General features: G+C 44.8%; 1 protein-coding gene across 5 annotated transcripts in view; it reads right to left on the bottom strand.

Annotated features, from left to right (window-relative positions):
- MTM1 (myotubularin 1) overlaps positions 1-21,589 on the bottom strand; it is a 104,329-nt gene that overhangs the window by 45,031 nt on the left and 37,709 nt on the right. For 4 of the 5 annotated variants that reach the window (XM_036840095.1, XM_036840096.1, XM_036840094.1 and 1 more), the window contains 2 exons: positions 15,922-16,032; positions 11,602-11,703 (listed from right to left, as the gene is read on the bottom strand). In XM_036840095.1, coding sequence (XP_036695990.1) covers positions 11,602-11,703; positions 15,922-16,032 — 213 coding nt within the window. Of the gene's footprint in view, positions 1-2,705; positions 2,822-11,601; positions 11,704-15,921; positions 16,033-21,589 lie in introns of those variants that run through there. The other variant, XM_036840097.1, reaches the window with a different exon arrangement.

The raw sequence follows: 21,589 nt of genomic DNA, 5'->3' as shown, positions 1-21,589 counted from the left end.
CTAAAAGCTGAAAAATGGGTCTCATGGGCTAAAATCAAGAGCCTCCAGAAGGAACACAGCCACGCTGAGACCCTGATTTTAGCCCGTGAGACCCATTTTGGATTTCTGAACTCCAGAACTGTAAGATGACAGACTCATGTTTTTAGAAGTCACTACGTTTGTGATAATTTGTTACAGCAGCTATAGGAAACTAAGACAGTTGGAGAGGATGTCTGGAAACAGGCACTCTGACACACTGCATGTGGGAGTGAAAGCCAGTACCTCTTCCGTAAAGGGGAACTTGGCAATATCAGTAATTCCACTTCTAAGAATTTATCGTACAACATACATGAACACGTACAAAATGATGTTTATGCTAGGTTATCCATTGCAGTAGTCTGTGTAATAGCAAATGATTGGAAATGATGTCAATATCCATCAACAGAGGATTAAATAAAGTATGATACAGTCAACAGAATATTGTGCAGTCATTCACAGAGTGAAGAAGCCCATTTGGTAGGCAATATGTGTTGGTAAATTTAAAAAGCAAGGTATGGAAGAGCATATGTAGCATGCTCCATTAGGGTCCAAGGAGGAAGGAATATAAATAACAACTTGCCTGCATATGCCTAAATATCACTAGTTGCCTGTGAGGAGGGGAATGGCATGGCTGAAGGGTGCTGGGAGGGAGTTATTTTTACTGTTGGGCCTACTACAATATAACAAGATACCACAGACTGTGTGGCTTAGAACAATAAACTATTTCTCACAGTTCTGGAGGCTGAGAAGTCTGAGGTCAAGGAGCCAGCATGGTCTGGTTCTGGTGAGATCCGCTTCCTAGACGGCCTTCGTGCTGTACCTCACGTGGTGGAGAGTGCGAGTTCTGGTGCCTTCCTCTTCTTTTAAGGGCACTAATCCCATCGTGGGGCTCCACCCCCATGACCACATCTAAAGCTAATCACCTCCCAAAGGCCCCACCTCCAAATACCATCGCACTGAGGGTTAGAGCTTCAGCACATGATTTTGGGGGGGACACAAACATTCAGTCCTTTTACCCTTCCTGACTTTTCAATCACGGGCATACATTAGCCATTTTTGAAAAGTTTAAAGTATTGGGTTGGCCAAAAAGTTCGTCCAGCTTTTTCCGTAAGATGGAAAGGCTTTTTGGAGAAAACCGGATGAACTTTTTGGCCAACCCAATAAATGCTTGCTGCATAAATGCCCTAGTTTCTAAACAGCAGAATATTCTTATTGGTCACTTGGTTGCTGCTAGCTCCTATTCATTCACTCTACTGCCATTAGTAGATTCACTTAACAAACATTTACTGAGGGCCCACTTACGAACAAGGTATTAAGTAGAGAAAAAGATAGGACACCACCACTGTCTTTAAGGAGTTAGAAATTCTCCGAAGGAAAGAGATGAGGAGAGCGCAACTACTGCTCACGTAAAGAGGAGAACGGTAAGTGCCATGAGAGGTACAGATAAAGTGCCATGGGGCGCCAGGGGATGCCAGGGTTACTTCTGGACAGATGGGCCTGGAGGAGTGGTGATGGCATGTGAGCTCCCCTGGAAGGGTAAGACAACTTTGGACAGGGTAACGACGACGATGGCAAAAAAGTCACAAATGGGAGCCAAACTCAGAAAACACGTGGCCATCAGCAAACACCTCGGTCTGGCAGCCAGAGCACAGACAGGTAGAAAACCAGGAGACCATGGAGAGATGCAGCCCCACAGTGGAGGAGACAGAGGTCTGCGTTTACACTGACAGGGAGGGAGGAATGGCTGAAGTTTCGGAGGCGAAGGGATGAGATAAGCTGAGCTGCATCCCAGGGACAGCGACCTGACAGGAGGCACGTGTAGAAGTGGCTTGGATCGGAAACAGAACAGAAGTAGGAAAACCAGCAAAAGCACCATCCCCACAGTTTAGAAAAGAAGAGATGGAAACCTGAACTAAGTTGGGCTGGGGAGGAAGAATCCCCTGGATTCAGTAAATGTTATGGAAAAGGGAAATCTCACAACGACCTTGATTTTGGAGGAGGAGGAAGAGGTGGAGAAAGCAGTGACAGCACTAGAGAAACTGGGAGCTCAAAGGAGGCTTGAGGGAAAGATGAGAGATTAATTTTAAACAAAGGTTTAGGCATCAGTTGAAGTTATGGAGCAGCTAATGGGAAACATGAAGCTAAGAAGGCAATGCTGGTCAAAGTGAGAGAAATACAGCTGAGGGGATGGCACGGAGCAAGGAGGAGGGGAAGGATGGACTTCTCTAGAAAACCCATATTTAGATGACAGAAGGAAGCCGAGGAACTAGAAAAGAAAAGGAAGCCCAGGAGATCAAGACCTCAGAAGCAACAGGACAGGTAGGTGGCCGGCAGGATGATGGTCTAGTTCCTCTAATTGAGACTTCTGCCGACAACATCTAAAACCGCTGGATAAAACAGAAACCCTTTTTAAAAATGCATTTATGAGTCAACTAGGGAAGAAGAAATACTCAGAAGCCCAAGCCAAACTGCGAACAGAACAGAGAGCAAGAGGAGCACGCCGGCTTTCCCCCCAGGGCAGGACCGGTTTTCCTGGCCTCTTGGGCTCTAGGAGAGAGGACGTAACACCCCGGGCCTGCCCCAAGATGCCAAGATGGGTGTCAAACTGGAAACTTCCTTCAATAACACTGCGCCCTCAGGGTGAGGACGAACAGGAAACAAGCACCTGAGACTCCGAGGGAACTTACCTGTCTAGACGATCCGTGCTGAGTAACGGAGCCTGCAGCACGAGGCAGCCAAAACTCATAAAGCTTGGATGGTCCGAAAAACATCAAGCAGAGAAGTTAATCTGTGACTGTCCCAGGTTGGGAGTGCCCCCCAAATGCCTGGCAGAAGAAAACGTAAAACTGCCTTCAATCCCAGCCTCGGAGTCTTCCCATACATAGATAAAGGTCCAAGGAATGAGTCCACAGGCAAAATCATCACAAAATAGCCCAAGAAACTGGGCCCCGTGAGCCAGCAGATAAGACGGCAGCAGGCCAGGCCCGGCTGAAGAGAGACGGGGTAAAGGAAGTAGAAGACATAGCAGCCCCGAGACAAAGGGCTGCTCTGAAGATCCTGACTCTGGGCATTTGATGGGCATTTTATAAACAGTCTCTTGCAGCTACTCAATATTTTTTTAAAACCTCTGAATGCTGGTGCAGTGGAAGAGGCCAAGTCCTCCCAAGTAGCAGGGCGGGCAGTGGGGCAATAAGGTAGGACGTGCGGGCGGGCCGTGAGCGCTGTGCTTGTGGGCATGGAAGGCAGCGCGAGGGGTGGTCCAGCTGGGACCACGGTCCCTGGAGATGGGTGCGGGGAGGACGGTCGGCACGTCCCGAGGCCGGGGGGAGAGGGCAGCGGAGAGAGAGCCACACAAAAAGAACCGAGGGCCAAGTCTTGGAGGAGGCACGAAGGGAGGAGATTTAAAAGCATGATGAGACCCTCAATTAGCCAAGTTTACCGTTTATTCTAGAAAAAAAAGGAAACGGAGAACGAAGCCACACTTCAGTCTCAGGCCGCATCCAGGCAGAGAAGTGTGGCTTCTCGTTCAATTCCCAGCTGAAAATGAGCTTTTTGCTTTTAGCTATTAATTCTGTAATCGGCCTAGAAGGTAAGAGTCTGCTCCATTTCAGTCTGGTTTACAATCTCAAAGCAATTTATAAAAATGTCCCCGCCTTCTGAACTGAAAACCGAAGGCACAGGAAAAAGTACCCTATGCTGTTCATTTTCTCTTCGTAGGGTCATTTATACGCCTCATTCAAATGGTCAGAAAAGATGCACAGCCCCATAGCCCAGTGTAGTAACCTTTATGGAATTACTTCCGTAGGCAAGCGCCATGGGAGTAGAGCCAGAGAGGGCACAAGGGGAAACGGCACTGCTTATGCCACACGGCAGGGCGTGACGGGGTTCAGTGAAGCCCGGGAAGAAGGGAAGGGCCCTGCTCGCCGGTCGCCACAGAAAGGCCTTGCGAGCCTGTGGCTTCTCTCGAGATTAGAGCCAGCGGGTCTTCTCTCCTGTGTCCATCTCCTCCGCCCATAAGATGGTCAAATTTATCAAAACAAACAAATACCAGAAAACTTTGAAACTCTATGACTGCCGATTAGCTCACAGAATAACAAAAAGTAGGAAACACTGCAATGCGGAAGAGCTGAATCCCGAGAGAGCTACGTTACCCCACATGCAGAGTCACCGGTGGAAAGAAAAGAAAGGGAAAACAATTCCTGAAGAATTCTGTGTGTTACATAGCATCGCTGCCCGTATTTCCCATTTCTACTTAAGATGCTTTCTGGGTTTAATGCTCTGAAACTGAAGACTTTCGACTAATCCTTTAGCAACGTACAGGCAATGGTTTGTTAATAAGAATACGGACCATTATCTGTAGAGCATCTTTCTTTTAAAGGGCTCAAAGTGTCCCACATATGATCACAATTACTTTACTCACATTCTTGGGAAGACTGGGTTGTGGTAATCATCCTTACTCTCTGCACCTGCTGGGAAAAATGGGGCGCTAAGAACAGAAGCGCTGACATTTATTGGGCACTTACCGCGTGCCACGCACTTTTGTGAGCACTTTCCGTTTAATCCTCACAAAACCCCTGTGAAGCAGAGAGTGTTATTATCCCCATTACAAATGAGAATGCTGAAGCACAGAAATATTACATGATTTTCAAAGTCGCCGAGCAGGGTCTGGGCCGCCGGGAGCCTGGCAGCCAGGTCTCCGGCTCCGTTTCTTCAAGCGCTACGTTTCCCTTATGTGAGTCTACAGGCCATGAGTTTAGTCATACACTCAAGCCCTTCACTTAAACAAAAGTCAAGAAAATCCACGCAGGCCTATAGCTGTAAAGATAGATTTAAGTGACTGTATTGGTGCCTAAATTAACTTAAAATGCATTTTATTCTACATATTCTACCATTATCTAAAAGACTGTTCATCAAACTTTCTAGACTATGATTAACAGAAAGCCATACACTTTACACCATGACCCAGACACACACATACACATACACACACATACACACACACACACACGGATAACCGAAAGAAATCTTTCATGAAACCATACTTATCTATATTATGTGTTATGCTCTTAATGTTTTCTATTTCATTAAAAAATGCTGGTTACAACCTAGTCAACTGATTTCACGACTCAATAATACAATGGGATTCAGAGTTTAAAAAAAAACTCCCATCTAAAATTTGAATTATCTCTGACTATCCCATCTGAGTAAAGACTGAGCAAAAACAGTAAAGGAAATCAATGAAAGAGGAACTTTGGCATTGAACATACCACTCCAACAATTAAACTCTTTGTTTTTCTGTAGCGCTATCAGGCTCTGTTCATATGTACACAATTTTTGTTCCTGCTTTTAAAAAAAAATTACCATCATATCAGAGGCATTGCCACATTTCTTATCATAAAAATGTAGCATTTACTTAGTATTGAGTTACAATGCAGTTGAGAAAATGGCATACAATTTCTACTGTTTGAAAAGCAAAGCAAAAATAAAACAAGAAAATAAATGCTTTGGTGGAAATAGAAAATGTAATCTAAATAATTTTCAAGTCTTAATGGATTGACATAATATAGAAACAATCAAGGTAATGGTTTGGGGTCCACTGTGTGTGGCTAAGTTTAATTCAAGTTCAGTTCAAAGTTTAAGTCTCCAACTGAACACACTGAGTGGTGAAAATACTAATGGGGAAGGAGGCAAGAGAGCCGGGGCTGGTGCGAAAGAAAAAAGCTCACTCACACACCGCTCACCCCATGGCTGGATTTAGAACCCAGCTCTCTTGGCCTCCAGACACCATTTCAGGAGGCAACAGCAAGTTTACTTCTGGCTTCCAATGCCAATAACAATCACTGAGATAATCTGCAGCTGCTCTAACAGTTTCAATAATATTAACAAAGTGATATTTTTCAAGCAGGGGCCCTCTGTATTGTTGAATGCAATCAGGCTTAGATTACGCTTCCAGGAAATCCCTTTCTGGCACACTCTCGCATTCCCCACAGTGGCAGTTTGGAAACTTTTCTTCCCCTCCTGTCTCAGAAGAATAATTGTCCCTTCTCCTTTCCCAAACTGCCCTACAAATTGGCCTTAATCCCATCCCCCTCTGCCTTCCCCAGGATCCCGCTCAGGAAAGGAACCCTTCTCTCTCTTGCCCACAAATCTTCATTCACCTTTTTCGGATTCTCAGGGAAACACGTCTTCCCTCAACCTGGCCGCTACCACTATTTTTGTTTTTAAATACCACCTACTCTCTCTTTAAACCTCTACCAACTGGCTCTGGTCCCCTCTACCCAGACCATCCTCTGTGATTCAAAAAAGTTCAGTAAGTGTATGCCACGCACTGAACTCGGCGCTGGGGAACAAGATGAGGAAAGAAGGTCCCAGCTTCAAGCAGTTCACAGCTAGCGCGTCCAGCCCCCAAGGAACTCATAATCATCGAATGTAAAGGACTCTTCCTGAGCCTCCTCTCTGTCCCCGCAGCCTCACACACCCATCACTACCTTCTCAGGCCTCTGTCTGCCTTCGGCCTCTGCAGACCCCACCCTGCAGGCTCTCCCCTCACCTCTCTAACCATCCTCATTCACCTTGCTGGCTCCTCTGTTACACCCAGGGCTCCTCACCTGGGACCCACAGGTGAGCTTCCGAGGGGCTGCGAGTCCCCTCAAATTGAATGTCAAGTTTTGTACATAGCACATCTTTCAGGGGATGAGACACCCTAATTTACACCGTATCACCAAAGGAATCCATGACTCCAAACAGATTGAGAACCACGATTCTAGATCTACACCTCTGAACTCTCTTCTGAGGGGCAGGCCCGCGATTGCTGCCGGAAATTCTGTCAAAAGATGCCAACTGCCCTGCAAACAAAACAGAACTCCCCATTCCTCCCTCCTCGCCCCCTCTTCCACCTGCTTCCCCAAACGAAATCCTTTTCTCACTTCCCTGCTCTGTCATCACTCGGGCCGCAGACCTCAGAAGGAAGGATGATTCAGCCTCCTCCCTGTTCTCCGGGATCAAACTACCGCCCAAGCGTGTGGTCTCCGCCCGCATCACCACCACCGTCTCGCCTGGCCCTCCCTCTGACTCCCCTCCCAGCTTCATGAGCTCTCCTCTCCTATCTGTTCTTCGTGACGTTGTATTCAGTCCCATCACTTACTTCAAAACCTTCAGTAAGTCTCTGCTACTTCCCAGGGTACAAGCGCCTGACTCCGGCAGGGCCGTCCACCAGACGCGCCCAGCTTTCCTCCTCCCCGCCACACTCCAGCCAAACATCCCTGGCGACCCTCGTAAGCTCTCAACACTTCCAGCTTTCTCTCCCTTATGCTGAGGGTCAGGGTCTTATCTCTGCCTGAAATGCCACCTCCTCCGCCATCCTTGCCCACTGGCAACGATGACCACCCTTCCAAGGCCCAACACAAATACTATCGATTCCATGCAAGCTCTTCCAGTCTAGGCTGGACCTGTTCCCTTCCCCCTGGGACTCCCCAGAAGGCTTCCTTGGCCTTTCTCTTACAGCACTGAATATCAACCGCCCTATATCGGAACCATACACATCTGTCATATCACTTCTGTCACATCCCCAAATGGGAGCAGGTATCATTCATCCTACTATGACTTCTCATCTGCCTTCATGGCTCCCCAACACCACCCAACACACTACTCTGAAATGAACCTAACTGATGAAATAGCTGCACACATTGAATGGAATAGCAGGGGCTAATATTCCAAGAGCCATGTCACTAGCTGATCTGTTTTTATCTGTATCTTGTATTGTTTTGGTGACTAGTTTTGTTTTTTTTTTTTTAAGATGACTTTTACTGGTTAAAACTTTGAGAATGTAATTTTCCAAAACTTTGTATGAGCAATTCAGTTCCCATTTTTTTCTCCAGTTTTTCACTTTACTGACTTTCTAAAGAAAAAAGTAGGGATTCCTAGCACAGACACGAAAAATAAGGCAAAGCACCATAGACCTGAGAAATCAAACCCTCTGTGGACCACTCCAATGACAGCAACCCAGAATCCTATGCTCTGGTACTAGATCCACAATATCCAGAAATCCAGCCCATCTGTTTCCATAGAATGGATTTTTCCTTCACTTTCTACTAAACCTGTGTTCAATAAAAAAGCCGTCATTATACAACTGCCATGCAGAAGTTATTATGCTGAGGTTAGAGAGATAAAGCCTGATCCCTGCCTTGATAAGCTTACAGTATAGGAGGGGGATGGGTAATTACTACATAATTATGACATAAGGCAGACTGAGGGAGATAAGTGCTCTAGTAGAGGGACCTGCAAAGTCTAACAGGTTGAGAGGTAAGATGAACTCCCACCAGGGAACGCACATGACATGGGAAAGGACCTAGGACTGAGCAAGATGGTGGAGGATAGGCTCTAAAGAGATGAGGGGACCGCAGGTAAAGGGGACAGGAAAACCAAAGTTTCCCTGAGTTGAGAAAGTTCTATGCATACCAGAGAAGCACAGGGTGGGCCTGTGTGGTTGGAGTCTAGGGTATAAGCCATGGGAAGTCACTGAGAATTTTTTGTGTGTGGAGAGTGGGACATAGAGTGATATGATCATACCTAAAAAAAAAAAAAAGACAACAGCATTGTGTAGCATAAGTTGGAAGGGAAGGAAACTGAATGAAGGGAAGTGAGTTGGGAAGCACAGGTAGAAATGGGAAGAAATATTTGAGAGTTACTAATAAGCAAAACCTATGGGATTTGGAACTGATGCGGCTATAGGAGAAGTAAGGCAGGGGAATGAGAAAGTTGACTTCGTACATAAGACACAAGGTTGTAATGTACAGCACAGGGAATATAACCAATATTTTATAATAATAACTTTAAATGGAGTATAATCTGTAAAAATACTGAATCACTATGTTGTACACCTGAAACTAATATAACATTGTAAATCAACTATACTTCAATAAAATAAATAAATTTTATGCCTCATTGGGGTGGGGAATTGACTTCAAGTTCTCGAATCTGAGCAACTGAGGATCATCCAAATGTCAGGGCTAGATTTAGAAATCACCCATACAGCAATGACAGCTTAAGCTATGGATTAAATGAAATCATCAAGTCAAAGTGAGTAACATGAGAAGAGGGCTGACAGGGAACCACCACCAAGATGTCTACCTTTAAGGAAAAGACAGAGGCAGTGGAGACTGGGAAGGAACAGTCAAGATGGTACAGAAACACAGAAACCAAGACTTGCAAGAAGAGGGTGGTCAAAATTATTGAATGCTGGGGGGAGATCAAACTGAATGAAGAATGAAGTGAGTCACTAGATTTGGCCAGTAAGAGGTCTGAGTTCCAAGAAGGTACTTGCGATAAAACTGGATACTAGAATGGGCTGGAGGAATGAGTGAACCGGAGATGTGGACAGCCTAGAATATTCTTTCCAGAAGTTTGGATTGAAGTGAGAGATGGGACAGTAGTTTAGAGGAAAGCTGGTCCAACACTTGACCTCTTTTTAGGGGAGTAAACTCTCAAGGAGACAGAAGATACCAGAGAAAGGGGATGACTGATGGAGCAAGACTGTGTAGGAGACAGACTGGGGCCTCAGCTCGAAGGAGGTTTGAGGAAACCTGCTACGTGGGGCTTCGTTGGTGGCGCAGTGGTTAAGAATCTGCCTGCCAATGCAGGGGACACAGGTTCGAGCCCTGGTCCGGGAGGATCCCACATGCCACGGAGTACCTAAGCCCGTGCGCCGCAACTACTGAGCCTGTGCTCTAGAGCCCGCGAGCCACAACTACTGAAGCCTACAGGCCTAGAGCCCGTGCTCCACAACAAGAGAAGCCACCGCAATGAGAAGCTTGTGCACTGCAAAGAAGAGTAGTCCCCACTCGCTGCAACTAGAGAAAGCCCACGCACAGCAACGAAGACCCAACACAGCCAAAAATAAATAAATAAATAAACAAACCCTGATCTGTGAACCATCTTTAAATCTCTGATCATTTAAGGCCAGATATGCAAAACCCAAGACATAATCCATTCCCTCATTGAATTTTCGTGGATTAGATGTACATTCTCACTTTCATGGTAATTCTGAGGATGTGTTCCCATTAAACTCTTTTTATCCTAATAGTTTAAAATGTTTAATATTGAAATATCTTTTAAATCACATATTTAATCAAAAACTGAGAAAAGGCTAAGAATGTATTCAACTCTATGATATCATTGCATTTCCTGGAAGCATCACATTTGAATCTACAATCAACACATGACCCATGACTAGTACTCCAGATCCTTCTAGACCACCACGGTCTTTGTGTACTTGTCCTTTCCATCAACCATGAATTTCCTTTGACGGAAACAACTGCTGATGAAATTTGGGAAGAGAGAAGCCTTGTCTTGCTAGAAAAAAATTCAGGCCCTCATTGCCCCAAAATAAATAAATAAATAAACAGATAGATAGATAGATAAATAAAAGACAGGCATAGGAAGAAGAGCTCCATTACAAAGCAGCTCTTCTATTTAATGATCTCTTTCATCACCTTCAGTCTAGCTGGAGGCATATTTACTCCATACTTAAAATAACGGCATACGTTTATTTATTTGTTTATTTAAAGAATTATCTTTAAAGAATTATTCCCCTGTTCTCCCCTTAGCAGATGTCTGCTTCCACATTTGTTTAAAGTCAAGCAGAGAGTCCTGTGATAAACCATAATGGAAAAAAATACGAAAAAGAATATATATATATGTATAGTTGAGTCACTTCGTTGTACGGCAGAAATTAACACAGCACTATGAACCAACTATACTTCAATAAAATTTTAAAGCCAACAATTTGGGGAAAATGCTAAGAACACTATCAAAAATAAAATCAATAAATCTTTTGAAATTTACATTTCAAAAAAAAACAAAAAAACAAAGTCAAGCAGAGGAGAAGGACGGGGTAAGAGGACAGAAAAAAAGGCGGCAAGATCAAGGCAGAATATGAAGAAAGATGGTTTGAAGAGCAAGACACGTGGAAAGCTTTATTTCAGTCCCGTGGTAAAACAAAGTGAGATTACTCAGTCTACTAAATAGGAAGGAAAAGTTCTAGGTATACACAGCCCAAAACTTGCTATGGACTAAGTCATAGGTTGTAAGTAATTAAATGCATAATAAGTCTGTCCTGCCAAATATATAGTAAATGCTATCAAATGACATTTACAGTGTCATCCCTTAAAAATAAATAAATAAACCTCCCCTGTCCAGTGATGGCCTGCAGCACCTAAGCCACGAATCTGCATTTGAGAAGCACAATGGCACCTAGGCTCACTCTTGGTTCCCAAGTAGGGGGCGACGAGCTCTGGGATGTGACGTCACAGTGCTACACTGACATGCTTGTGGTCACCTCGCCACCTTCTGCCTTTGGAAGAGGGCTGGCCCAGGTGGAGGGCAGGCTCGGGGCTGGCAGGAGTCACCTGGGCTGAGCCACCCCACACAGACTGGCAGAGGAGAGGCCCGCTCCCTCGGGGAACGGGTCAACCTTCTGTAATAAACAGCCTCGTACACACATCACACTGGGGAGTGCAGCACAGAGAGGAAGGAGGGGACACCCAGAAACCCTCTGATGCCACCGAGGAGAACCCTGGAATTTACCAGACTGTGGGCCAGGGGGAAGGCATATCTCGTGAGGATCTCAAACATATCTCTTCTGCTGTGGCCCTCCTGTTTCAGCGCGAACCTCAGGTTTCTCATGTCCTGGGGGCAGAGGAGAAACGTGCCAGTTCAGTCTGCAAATCGAGTCACATTTGTTAGTAAAAAATCTTCTATTCAGGTAGGAGATCGACTTACCTGAATGGGCAATAAATCTAGACTACTAAGAAAATTCCTTTGTTTTGTACAATATTTTGAAACATCCGGTTTAAGAACACCTGAAAATATTCCCATCATAGTCATGATTGTCAAGACAAGACAACTCGTGTTAAAGAGAAGACAGAGCTAAAGTTCACTTGATAGAAAAATCAAACCTTGCCTTGAGCATCACGTCTGTGTCTGTCTACTCTGACTGGTTTCCGAGGTATTTTAATTATAAAACGGTATTTTATTCTTAGGACTTTTCAAATGTGTATCTGCCATAAAATATCATTTCAAAATTGTCAAACATGTCATTAAAATACAGAAGCTCTCTCCCTCTCCCCTCATGCTTTTAATTTTAAAGTCTCCCTTTTAAAAATTAGGAAATGACTGGCATTTTAAGCTCTAATACAAGTAATGTAATACATTTTTTACTAAACAATTTTACTTTCACAGACTTCTATAAAGACCACATTAAGGTGCCCCATAGGAGGAGTGACTATGCTTCTAGGAACTAAGAATTAATGCTCAAAACCAGACTTTAAGGATAGTTTCCAATACATATCTCTTTAAGAAGCAGGAAAACCTTCTTTTAAACTGAATTCAAATAAAATAAGCTCCCTTAAATATCAATTTGTATTACACAGCAAAAGATATAACATTCTAACTTATTTTCGAAGCTGGCAGTTTTTGAGGTTGTCTCTTAAATCACTCATGGTGCTGTGGCTGAGTGATGGCTGTTACCTTCTGCATTGCACTTTCAACACCTCAGGAGTGAGACAGATCCAGCCCCTGCCCTCTCGGATGTCACCATCTTCATATTTTTCCAAGTGCTTTTTCATTTGTTATCTCAACAGCATTCTTGAAGCTTCCTAAGTCTTCAACATGTAGGAGCAGCAAAGGCCTTGCCATACACATCCCAAAATGCAAAGGGGAGTGAAGGGAGTGTAAGGCAACAGGCTCTCAGACCCCTCATCAATGACCCAAAACCGATCTCTCTGCATACAGATGGCATCTACTGGGCCTCGCCAGCGCCAGGATTCCATGCTTTCTTTTTTAAAAGCACGTAACTTAATAACATCCAAAAACTGATTCACGACATATTCCAAGAACACTGGGATACCAGTTGTTGTCTCATGATGCAAAGCACTAGTCAAGTAGAAGGAAAAAAAATCATTTCAATCAGAAGACGTGCTTTCAAGGGATTTGCAACGAACCCCGAGTACAGCACCGGCTAGCTGAGTATCCCCAAGGCTCACAGACGTACGAAGGATTTTCTTCCGACCAGCCTTGGTTCCGATGATAACTCTGTAACATCATGCTCTTAACCACTCAACCAGAAACTAGACCATTTCTAGATAAATATTTATCCTGGTCCATCAGTGATTCAAACCACTACTTTCGATGTGCCAAAGTACAAGTGATTGAAGCGACTTTGTGTGGCCATCTGATTCAGATGTAATCAAAGGACAGAAAGAATCACTACCTTGTCTTGCCAACAAGAAAAATGCAGTGGAAAAGGCAAATGACTCACAGGTGGCAGATCACCAAATCTGTAACAGAAATATGAGCATATACGGAGGCGTAAGTTGCACCTGGTCTCCTAGAGCCTGACCCATCAGGGAAGGACACCTGGGAAAGAGCCTCTTGGTAGAAGAATCTCGCAGTCAGACCCCTGGCGTTTAGCAACTGGGGCACTGGGCGCTGAGCCAAGCCTCGTGATAACAAATGAGTAAACACACCCCTGTTGCAACAGCCCGGGTGGGATGGTTTGGCTCTGCCTTTTTTTTTTTTTTAAGCTCTGAGTTGTCAGCAGGGGATGGCATGGGGCCTGGCGGGTAAGAATTCATATATTCGGAGCTACCTTCTCCTCGGTTGCTAGATGACAACCACTGGGACTTCTATCCATCATGTGCAAGTTGCCACTGGCAAGCAGAAATCCCCATGTATGGACCTGGTGGAGCCAAATTTGTAGGGGTTCTACGTTCTTGTTTCGGTGAAGCAGCACAGTTGTACTGTGGTTACTGCCTGCAGATGAAAGGGGACCTACGGGAGACAGGAGGCAAGTCTCTGTCCCACTGCAGCAGATTCTCTTTCTGTCACCTTCAGGTCTGTTCCTGAGAAAACGGAATTCGACTCTCAACATCCGTGTTTCCAGGGAGATAACTGAGTTAAAAGGTTGTGCTACAACACTGTTCTAGGCCATTCATTGTCTTTGGGCTTGACATTAATTCCAAGAAACATACATATGCAACATTTGAGAATTATGCCTGCCCAGCTGTTCCCAAGACCTTTGTTCTTAGAGTAAACAGTCAAAGGGTAAGAGTGTGCTTTGTGTTATTAATTTGGGGGGATTAACATTTAAATACAAGTTTTTCCCATTGATAAGGCAACAAATAGGATTTTTTTCCACTTGCTTAGAATGAAAGTCACTTTGAAATCATCAGAACCTCCTTTTCCCTGGAGTGCTGTAATATAACACTCTCCTCCCATGGGTTCTTTTATGCAAAATGCAAAACCTTCCTTAAAAGTAAATCCCCACATTTCTAGGCCCAAAAGGGTAGACAGTAGCTGGGATTATAGATAAGGCATTAAGGGAGCTTGGATTCAACCAAAAACAACAAAAACAAGCCAAGATGGGGAGTGAAGGAGAATTTCAGTTCAAGTCTCATCGTGACAAAATCCTTTGCTTTCTGATAGAGTGTACTAGTCTTGACCTTGTACAAACTGGAGACAAAAAAAGTATCATCTTCATAATCCAAACAAAAGCACAGGAGATGGGCTTTAAGAAATTACAGTGCACAAGACCAGGAAAAGGAGACTTGGGGTGGGATTCTGACTCCTGCATCAGCTCCTCGGGGACCCATAGGCAAGGAAGCCCGTTGAGCAAATGCCTCATTTCCCATCCACAGAATGAAGGACTCGGATTGGCCAGGGGTCAGCAAGTTTCAGCCCAGGTCAGTCTTGGTGTGGTCTTCAAGCTAAGATTGTTTTTTATATTTTAAAAGGGTTGAGAAAAAACAAAACGCAAAGAAGAACATATGACAGAGATCTTGCTGGCCCACAAAGCCTAAAATATTTGCTTTCTGGCCCTTGGCAGGAAAAGTCTGCTGACCCCTGCACTAGATTGATGGTCAGATACTTGAAAGAGTCCCAGCCTCTGGGACCCAGCCTTCAGAGATTATCTGGTGATTTGGGGTAGAACCCAAAGCTTTACCTTTGTCAACCCGAAGAGGGCTTCCCAGGTTCCCTTCATGCATATTTAGCTGTGGGAACCACTGGGACAGATGACCTCCAAACCCCTTCTAGCTCTTTCTAGGACTGGGCACTGTAATCTTCCGATACAGAATATCTGAGAAGGAAGTTTTCTTGCAAGAAGGTTTATTCTGTCGTTTGCAAAATGATTATCTCACCGGATTTGGATTCCAACTTTGCCATCTGTTGGGTAATCTTAGCTAAGTTACCGAACTCTTCTTAGCCTCAGGCTCCCCATCTATACAATGGGGACACCACTGTCCATCTCAGAGGACTGCCCTGAGGATTTAATGCAAAGCCCCTAGTACCTGTTTGGACCGACAGAGATGCTCAATGAACAATTACTATTATAACTGGCTGAACGTTACTATCACTAAATCTCTGCTGTTCCCCATGCTGAAACATAACAGGAGACCACCATCTCTGAACACCATCTAAGCAAAAGTGGGAGGGGCTGTGAGAGGTAAGAACACAGACTCTTCACAGAGGGAAAAATCTCCTGTATTTGTCCTTCCTGTTACGATGTGAAGGTGTCTGGCTGGAAACACATCACACGAAGGAACACCAGGAGCAGACTTGTGCAAAAACAAAAAAGTGTGAAATGTGATTTATGAACTTTTCTTCCTAGTCAGTCAAGCAAACCAATTGACTGGCTCGGGTTCTCACACTTAAGGACGACAGCAGGTCCCTTTCATAGGAACTCTTTCCCCAGGAGGTTCTGGAACGCTTGATCATGAAGGGAGAACCACACCAGGGCCTCAGATAAACAAGGGTCTTTGATTTTTCTTTTAAACCCACATTCACTTTTTACTTATCATTCAACGCTAACGTGCCTATTTTCCCGTAAGAAAGTACTGAATCTCTTACTTTACAAGTAATATCTAGCCCATAGGAATTCTCTCCTCTACTTGTGGCGCCTCCCATTTTTTCAATTCTTGAGATCACACCCAGAGGAACATCAAGTATTAGAGCAGAATCCTGTAATGGACAAAAAGACACAAGTCAATATTTCTGTCAGTACAATTAAAACATCAAAAACATATTTTTAAAAAACCCATGTGCTTTCAGGGCATTTTTACCTTGGCCCTTTTACCACCTTTTATGAGTAAAAACATGACAGTGATCACACATGAAAAAGCAAGCATGATAACAGTCAGTTATGCAACCAAAATCCATCCCCAAACGTGTGCCATTCTGCACTGCCTGCAGAATAAAGCCTGAACTCCTAGGTACACAACTCGAGGGCCCCGGGACGCTGCTCCCAACCTGTCTCTGTGGGCTGCTGTCCCACAACGTTCTATGCTACAACTAAGTAGATGCCTTCACCATTCTCCAAACATTTTGTCTACACTCAGGCCTAGGGGCTCTGTGCACGGTGTTCCCTTTGCCTAGGATGATCTGACTTTCCCAACTACTAACATTCTCCAACGACGCCCCGCTTCCCATTAGATCAGACAGAGTTGACCACTCCCTCCTCTGCAGTTCTGCAGCACTCGGTTCGGACTGGTGTTACACCACCTGCTTCAAGTCTCACTGCCGTGAACTTCCACATCCACATTCCCTCACTGGAAGCCAAACATCGGGAAGCGGTGCCTATCTTAGGCATGGGTGCTCTTCCCAAAGGAGAAGGCCTGAGGGCATACAATGCTTCTCCATAGCTCCTTACCCAACGCTGGACGCAAGGGGTCCAGAGGGCTGCTGGCACGAAGGACGGAATAACGTCAGTAAAGTCGTACCGAGATCGTCACACCAAGATAACAGCAGCTGCTGTGTTCGGAATACATCATCTGTGCCGGGTACCACAAAAGGCCTTTGCGTGTATTGTCCTCACAACCATTCTGGACACAGGTGAAGTATTCCCATTTCCTGATGTTGCAACCAAAGCTTTAAAAAGCTTCGGTAACTGGCTTAGTAACTACAGGGAAGGGTTGAGATTCAAGCCAAGGTCTGGGAACACATATCAAAAGAACCATAAAAATGGTCCTACCCTTTGACTCCATAATTGCACTCCTAAGACCTTATCTTACAGCTGTGGAGCAACAGGAGGAAAAGCTACATGCGTGAAGATGCTCGATAGAGCCAGAGGTGGTCATTGGGGCGAAGAAAATTAGTCAGTCAACTTGATGGAATAAGCACGCAGCTACTAAAATAATTATGGTACATGGAAAAATAAGTTTAAGTGCAAAACAGCAGCATACAAAATACACTGTGATGACAATAATGTAAAATATATATTCATATGGACAGAGATAGAAAGGGCTACACAAATTTTTTAAGCCAATATCTTCTTTAATGCTCTGTTAGATGACTTTGCTAACAAATATTTTAAAAGCTGCTTATTGAGTTTTTGTTCTTTAAAAGATGTCCTCTGGGGGGAATACAAATAAAGTTAATTTATTCTTTTACTTTAAATGCTTCTCTTTAAAACACAATACAACAAACTAAGCATCTCTTCACAAAATATAAATATAGCTCATGGGTGTTCTAGAAATTTAAAAAGTATAAGACTGTGGTGTATCCATGCCATGGGATACTGCTCAGCCACAAAAATGAATGAACTATGGATACCCGCAACGACCCGGAAGAATCTTAAGGGCATCATGCTGAGTGGATAAAGCCAATCTCAAAAGGTGCTGTATGGTTCCATTTATATCATTCTTGAAATGACGAAGTTTTAGAGCTGGAGAACACAGAAGTGGCTGCCGGGGCTGAACGGAAGGAGGGCGTGGCTATAAAGGGAGCATAAAGGCTACAAAGGGAGTTCTGTAGCAAGAGAAGAGTCGCATATTTTGACTGGTGGTGGTGGTGACATGAATTCACACATGGCAGCAGATGTCACTGAACGGTATGCAAAAACACGCCAAAAATGAGTGCATGCAAAAACCGGTGAAAGTCAAGTACAGAGTCTTAGTTAACTATACTGTGCCATTCAATGTCCTGGTTTTGACAAAGCAGTGCAGTTATTAGAGAAGCGGGGTGATGGGTACCCAGGAACTCTCTGAACTATTTTTCCAAGTTCTTGAGAGTACATAATTATTTCAAAATAAAGTTTAAAAAGTGTGAGAGTATGGCTATCGTGGTGAAGAGAAAAGAGCACAAACTCTAAAGTTGGACAAAATTGCTTCCAATCTGAGTTCTGACATTTATTAACTGGATGACTTTGGCAAGCTACTGTACCTCTCAGCCACATTTACCTGTAAAATAGGCATGATTAGAGATAATGGACTTAAAGTAACTGGCATGGTGCCCAGTACATGGTAGCTAGATAACAATGCAAGTTATTATTATTATTATTATTATTATAGCAAAGACTATCTTAGTATGTGAAAGACATAACTGTACTCTGCAAATATAGTGGATCAGTATGCTGTAGCAAGTAGTTACAGGGCTTTCTGTTTGTACCTATAAGGAGGCATCTTTTAGCTGGCGCCATGCGGTGAGACCCCTCACTCCATGACTGAATTCCAAATGCTTAGAGATTAAAGACACTACTTAGTAACCATCTACATATGTAGCTGAATATTATAATGTATTTACTTCTCAATATAATCTAGTTATTAAAAATATACTATCAAGGGACTTCCCTGGTGGTCCAATGGTTAAGAATCCACCTTCCAACGCAGGAGATGCAGGTTTGATCCCTGGTTCGATCCCTGGGTAAGATCCCACATGCTGCAGGGCAACTAAGCCTGCGTGCTGCAACTACTGAGCTCGCGTGCTCTAGAGCCCACATGCCACAACTAGAGAAGCCCGCAGGCCACAATGAAGACCCAGTGCAGACAAAATTAAAAAAAAAAAAGATATTAAAAAAAATACTATCAGGCTTCCCTGGTGGCACAGTGGTTAAGAATCTGCCTGCCAATGCAGGGGACACGGGTTCGAGTCCTGGTCCAGGAGCCCACATGCCGCGGAGCAACTAAGCCCGTGCGCCACAACTACTGAGCCTGAGCTCTAGAGCCCACGAGCCACAACTGCTGAGCCCGCATGCCGCAACTACTGAGGCCCGCACGCCTAGAGCCCGTGCTCTGCAACAAGAGAAGCCACCACAATAAGAAGCCCGCATACTGCAACGAAGAGCAGCCCCCGCTCGCCACAGCTAGAGAAAGCCCGCGTGCAGCAACGAAGACCCAATGCAGCCAAAAATAAATAAAAATAATAATAATAATAAAATACTATCAAGCAGTCTGTTACTATGCTTAGATTATATTGAAATTTACGAGTATCAATTCAACTGTACTTCTAAATATCAAACTTGTACCTAAAAATACATAGAGTAGACAATAAATGAAAGTCTGATATCCTAATATCAAGATGGAAGCAAGAATGCAAATTTAAAAAGCAGAAGGATTAGAAGTGAGTGAGACCTTACTGTTCTTTGTCCCTGCAGCGAGAAAATTCCTATAGCTCTGATTACCCTGACCCAACACATACCAGAAAATGGGACACCGAGGAGAACCAGCCGGCTCCTGACCAAAGGCACCCAGAGTCTAATGAGGCTAACCTGCCACATTCTCCCCGAATGACAGGTTCAAGATCAGGTAACCCAGCAAGCCCAACTGGAAGATCCAGGAATAGGAAAATTAGCTTTACTCTCTAGAAACCTGAGTCATCACTATCTAAGTATCATTAAATATTTAAGGATTCCCAAAGGTCCATTCTAACTCAAAATCTATTCCTCTGTACCTGTACGTATCTAAAATAGCTGAGAAGTAAATGTAACAGCTTAAAAGATGCAATCATTTGCCTTCTCTCTCGAGTGCATACTGAGTAACAGAAACTACTGGATGCTAGGGACCACAGAGAGAAATAAGATGTAGGTGCTGCCCTCACAGAGCTCAAGGCCCAGTCTGGGAAACGAGACACATGTACCCAAATAGCCACAATGCTAGGTTGTAAGTGCCAAGAGCCATTTAAAAAAATCCAGATGAAGTGGAACGGGAGGTCAGAGGGCAGGACGATTTCTTACTGATGGGGTCACAGGATGGCTCTGCTGTGATGGCAACGTTAAAGATGATCCTTAAAGGGTGTAATAACAGCAGCTGGAGACTGACCTTCCAAAAACAGGTAACAGTGACAGTGGCTACACGTGTGGGAAAGCATGGGAATTTTATTTTAAAAAAACAAAAACAAAACCAAATGGGCCAGGTTTAAGATCAGGTGGCAAGGGAATCCCCTGGGGAGTACCCCAGGGCTTGAATCAGGGTGACTGGGATCTGGGAAACGTGTCCTGGGCAGAGGACTGCAATGACGTAATGCTGCCGTATGCACATGCATCCGGCAGTGCTGAGCGCTCCGCACCAGCACAGGGAGGGTCCACCCATTCCCTGCAGTCCTGGAAGCTAATGTTTCAGTGCAAGTGAGAGGATCACCAGGAGGATCTGAAAGTGGAGAGTGTCCGTGGTGGAAAGCAAAAGAAGGAGGTGAGCCATAGGGAAGAATCACAGAGGCAGGCCCAAGTGTCTGGGACAACGGTGGTCCCACCAAGAGACATGAAGGGCATAGGAGCGGGTTTTGGAGAAAGATTAACATTGTGAATTTTAGACACACTGGGTTTGAGTGTCTAAACACACTGGGTTTGGAATCTAAAAAAAAAAAAAGAACAGGGGCTTCCCTGGTGGCGCAGTGGTTGAGAATCTGCCTGCCAATGCAGGGGACACGGGTTCGAGCCCTGGTCTGGGAGGATCCCACAGGCCGCGGAGCAACTGGGCCCGTGAGCCACAACTACTGAGCCTGCGCCTCTGGAGCCTGTGCTCCGCAACAAGAGAGGCCGCGATAGTGAGAGGCCTACGCACCGCGATGAAGAGTGGCCCCCACTTACCGCAACTGGAGAGAGCCCTAGCACAGAAACGAAGACCCAACATAGCAATCAATCAATCAATCAATAAATCTTAAAAAACAATAAAAAATAAAAAAATAAACTAAAATAAAGCAGAACAGCGACTAAGACCTCATGGAAAGAGCTGCATGCCTCCCTTTCTGCGCGGCTACTCAGGGACTTACCTCGAGGCCAGTACTCACGTTGAGTTTCCCTTTAGCTCTAGAGCGTGGCAGGATGAGCTCCACCCCGGCCATCGAAGCACCCGGCTTACCTAGAGAAAACTCATTTTCTTCCCAGAGCCATGCCTACAGTGGCTAGTGGCCTGTCAACAGCAGTCAATTTCAAGTAGCTTCAAGGCAGCATGAATGGAGCTTTCAAAATGGGAAAGCAAGGCTAGTTCCATCAGGCCCCCATTTCCACGGGCACACGCAGCATACATCCCTGTGCTTTCTAACAAGTCCAAAGAGACACAGGTTACCCAGTGGTTCCTTCCCTGAATCAACTCCTCGAAGCAGGGTGTTCTGCATCTAGCGAACTGCCTCAACCAAGGAACTCCCCAGCTAGGCCTCCGGGCCCGTGGCTCTTCAAAAGCCTGCAGTGTTACACGAGGAACTGGGCTTTAGTTGCAGTCGGAACGCAAGCCGACATTCTCCTGGAGGCAGGGTGACTTCAGGCAGGGGGTCCCAGATGGAATGCGAAGCCGAGGGTTTTTCTCAG

The sequence above is a fragment of the Balaenoptera musculus genome, chromosome X (genome assembly GCF_009873245.2).
Source record: "Balaenoptera musculus isolate JJ_BM4_2016_0621 chromosome X, mBalMus1.pri.v3, whole genome shotgun sequence".
NCBI classification, from domain to species: Eukaryota; Metazoa; Chordata; class Mammalia; order Artiodactyla; family Balaenopteridae; genus Balaenoptera; species Balaenoptera musculus.
This window is presented reverse-complemented; position numbering and strand designations above follow the sequence as displayed.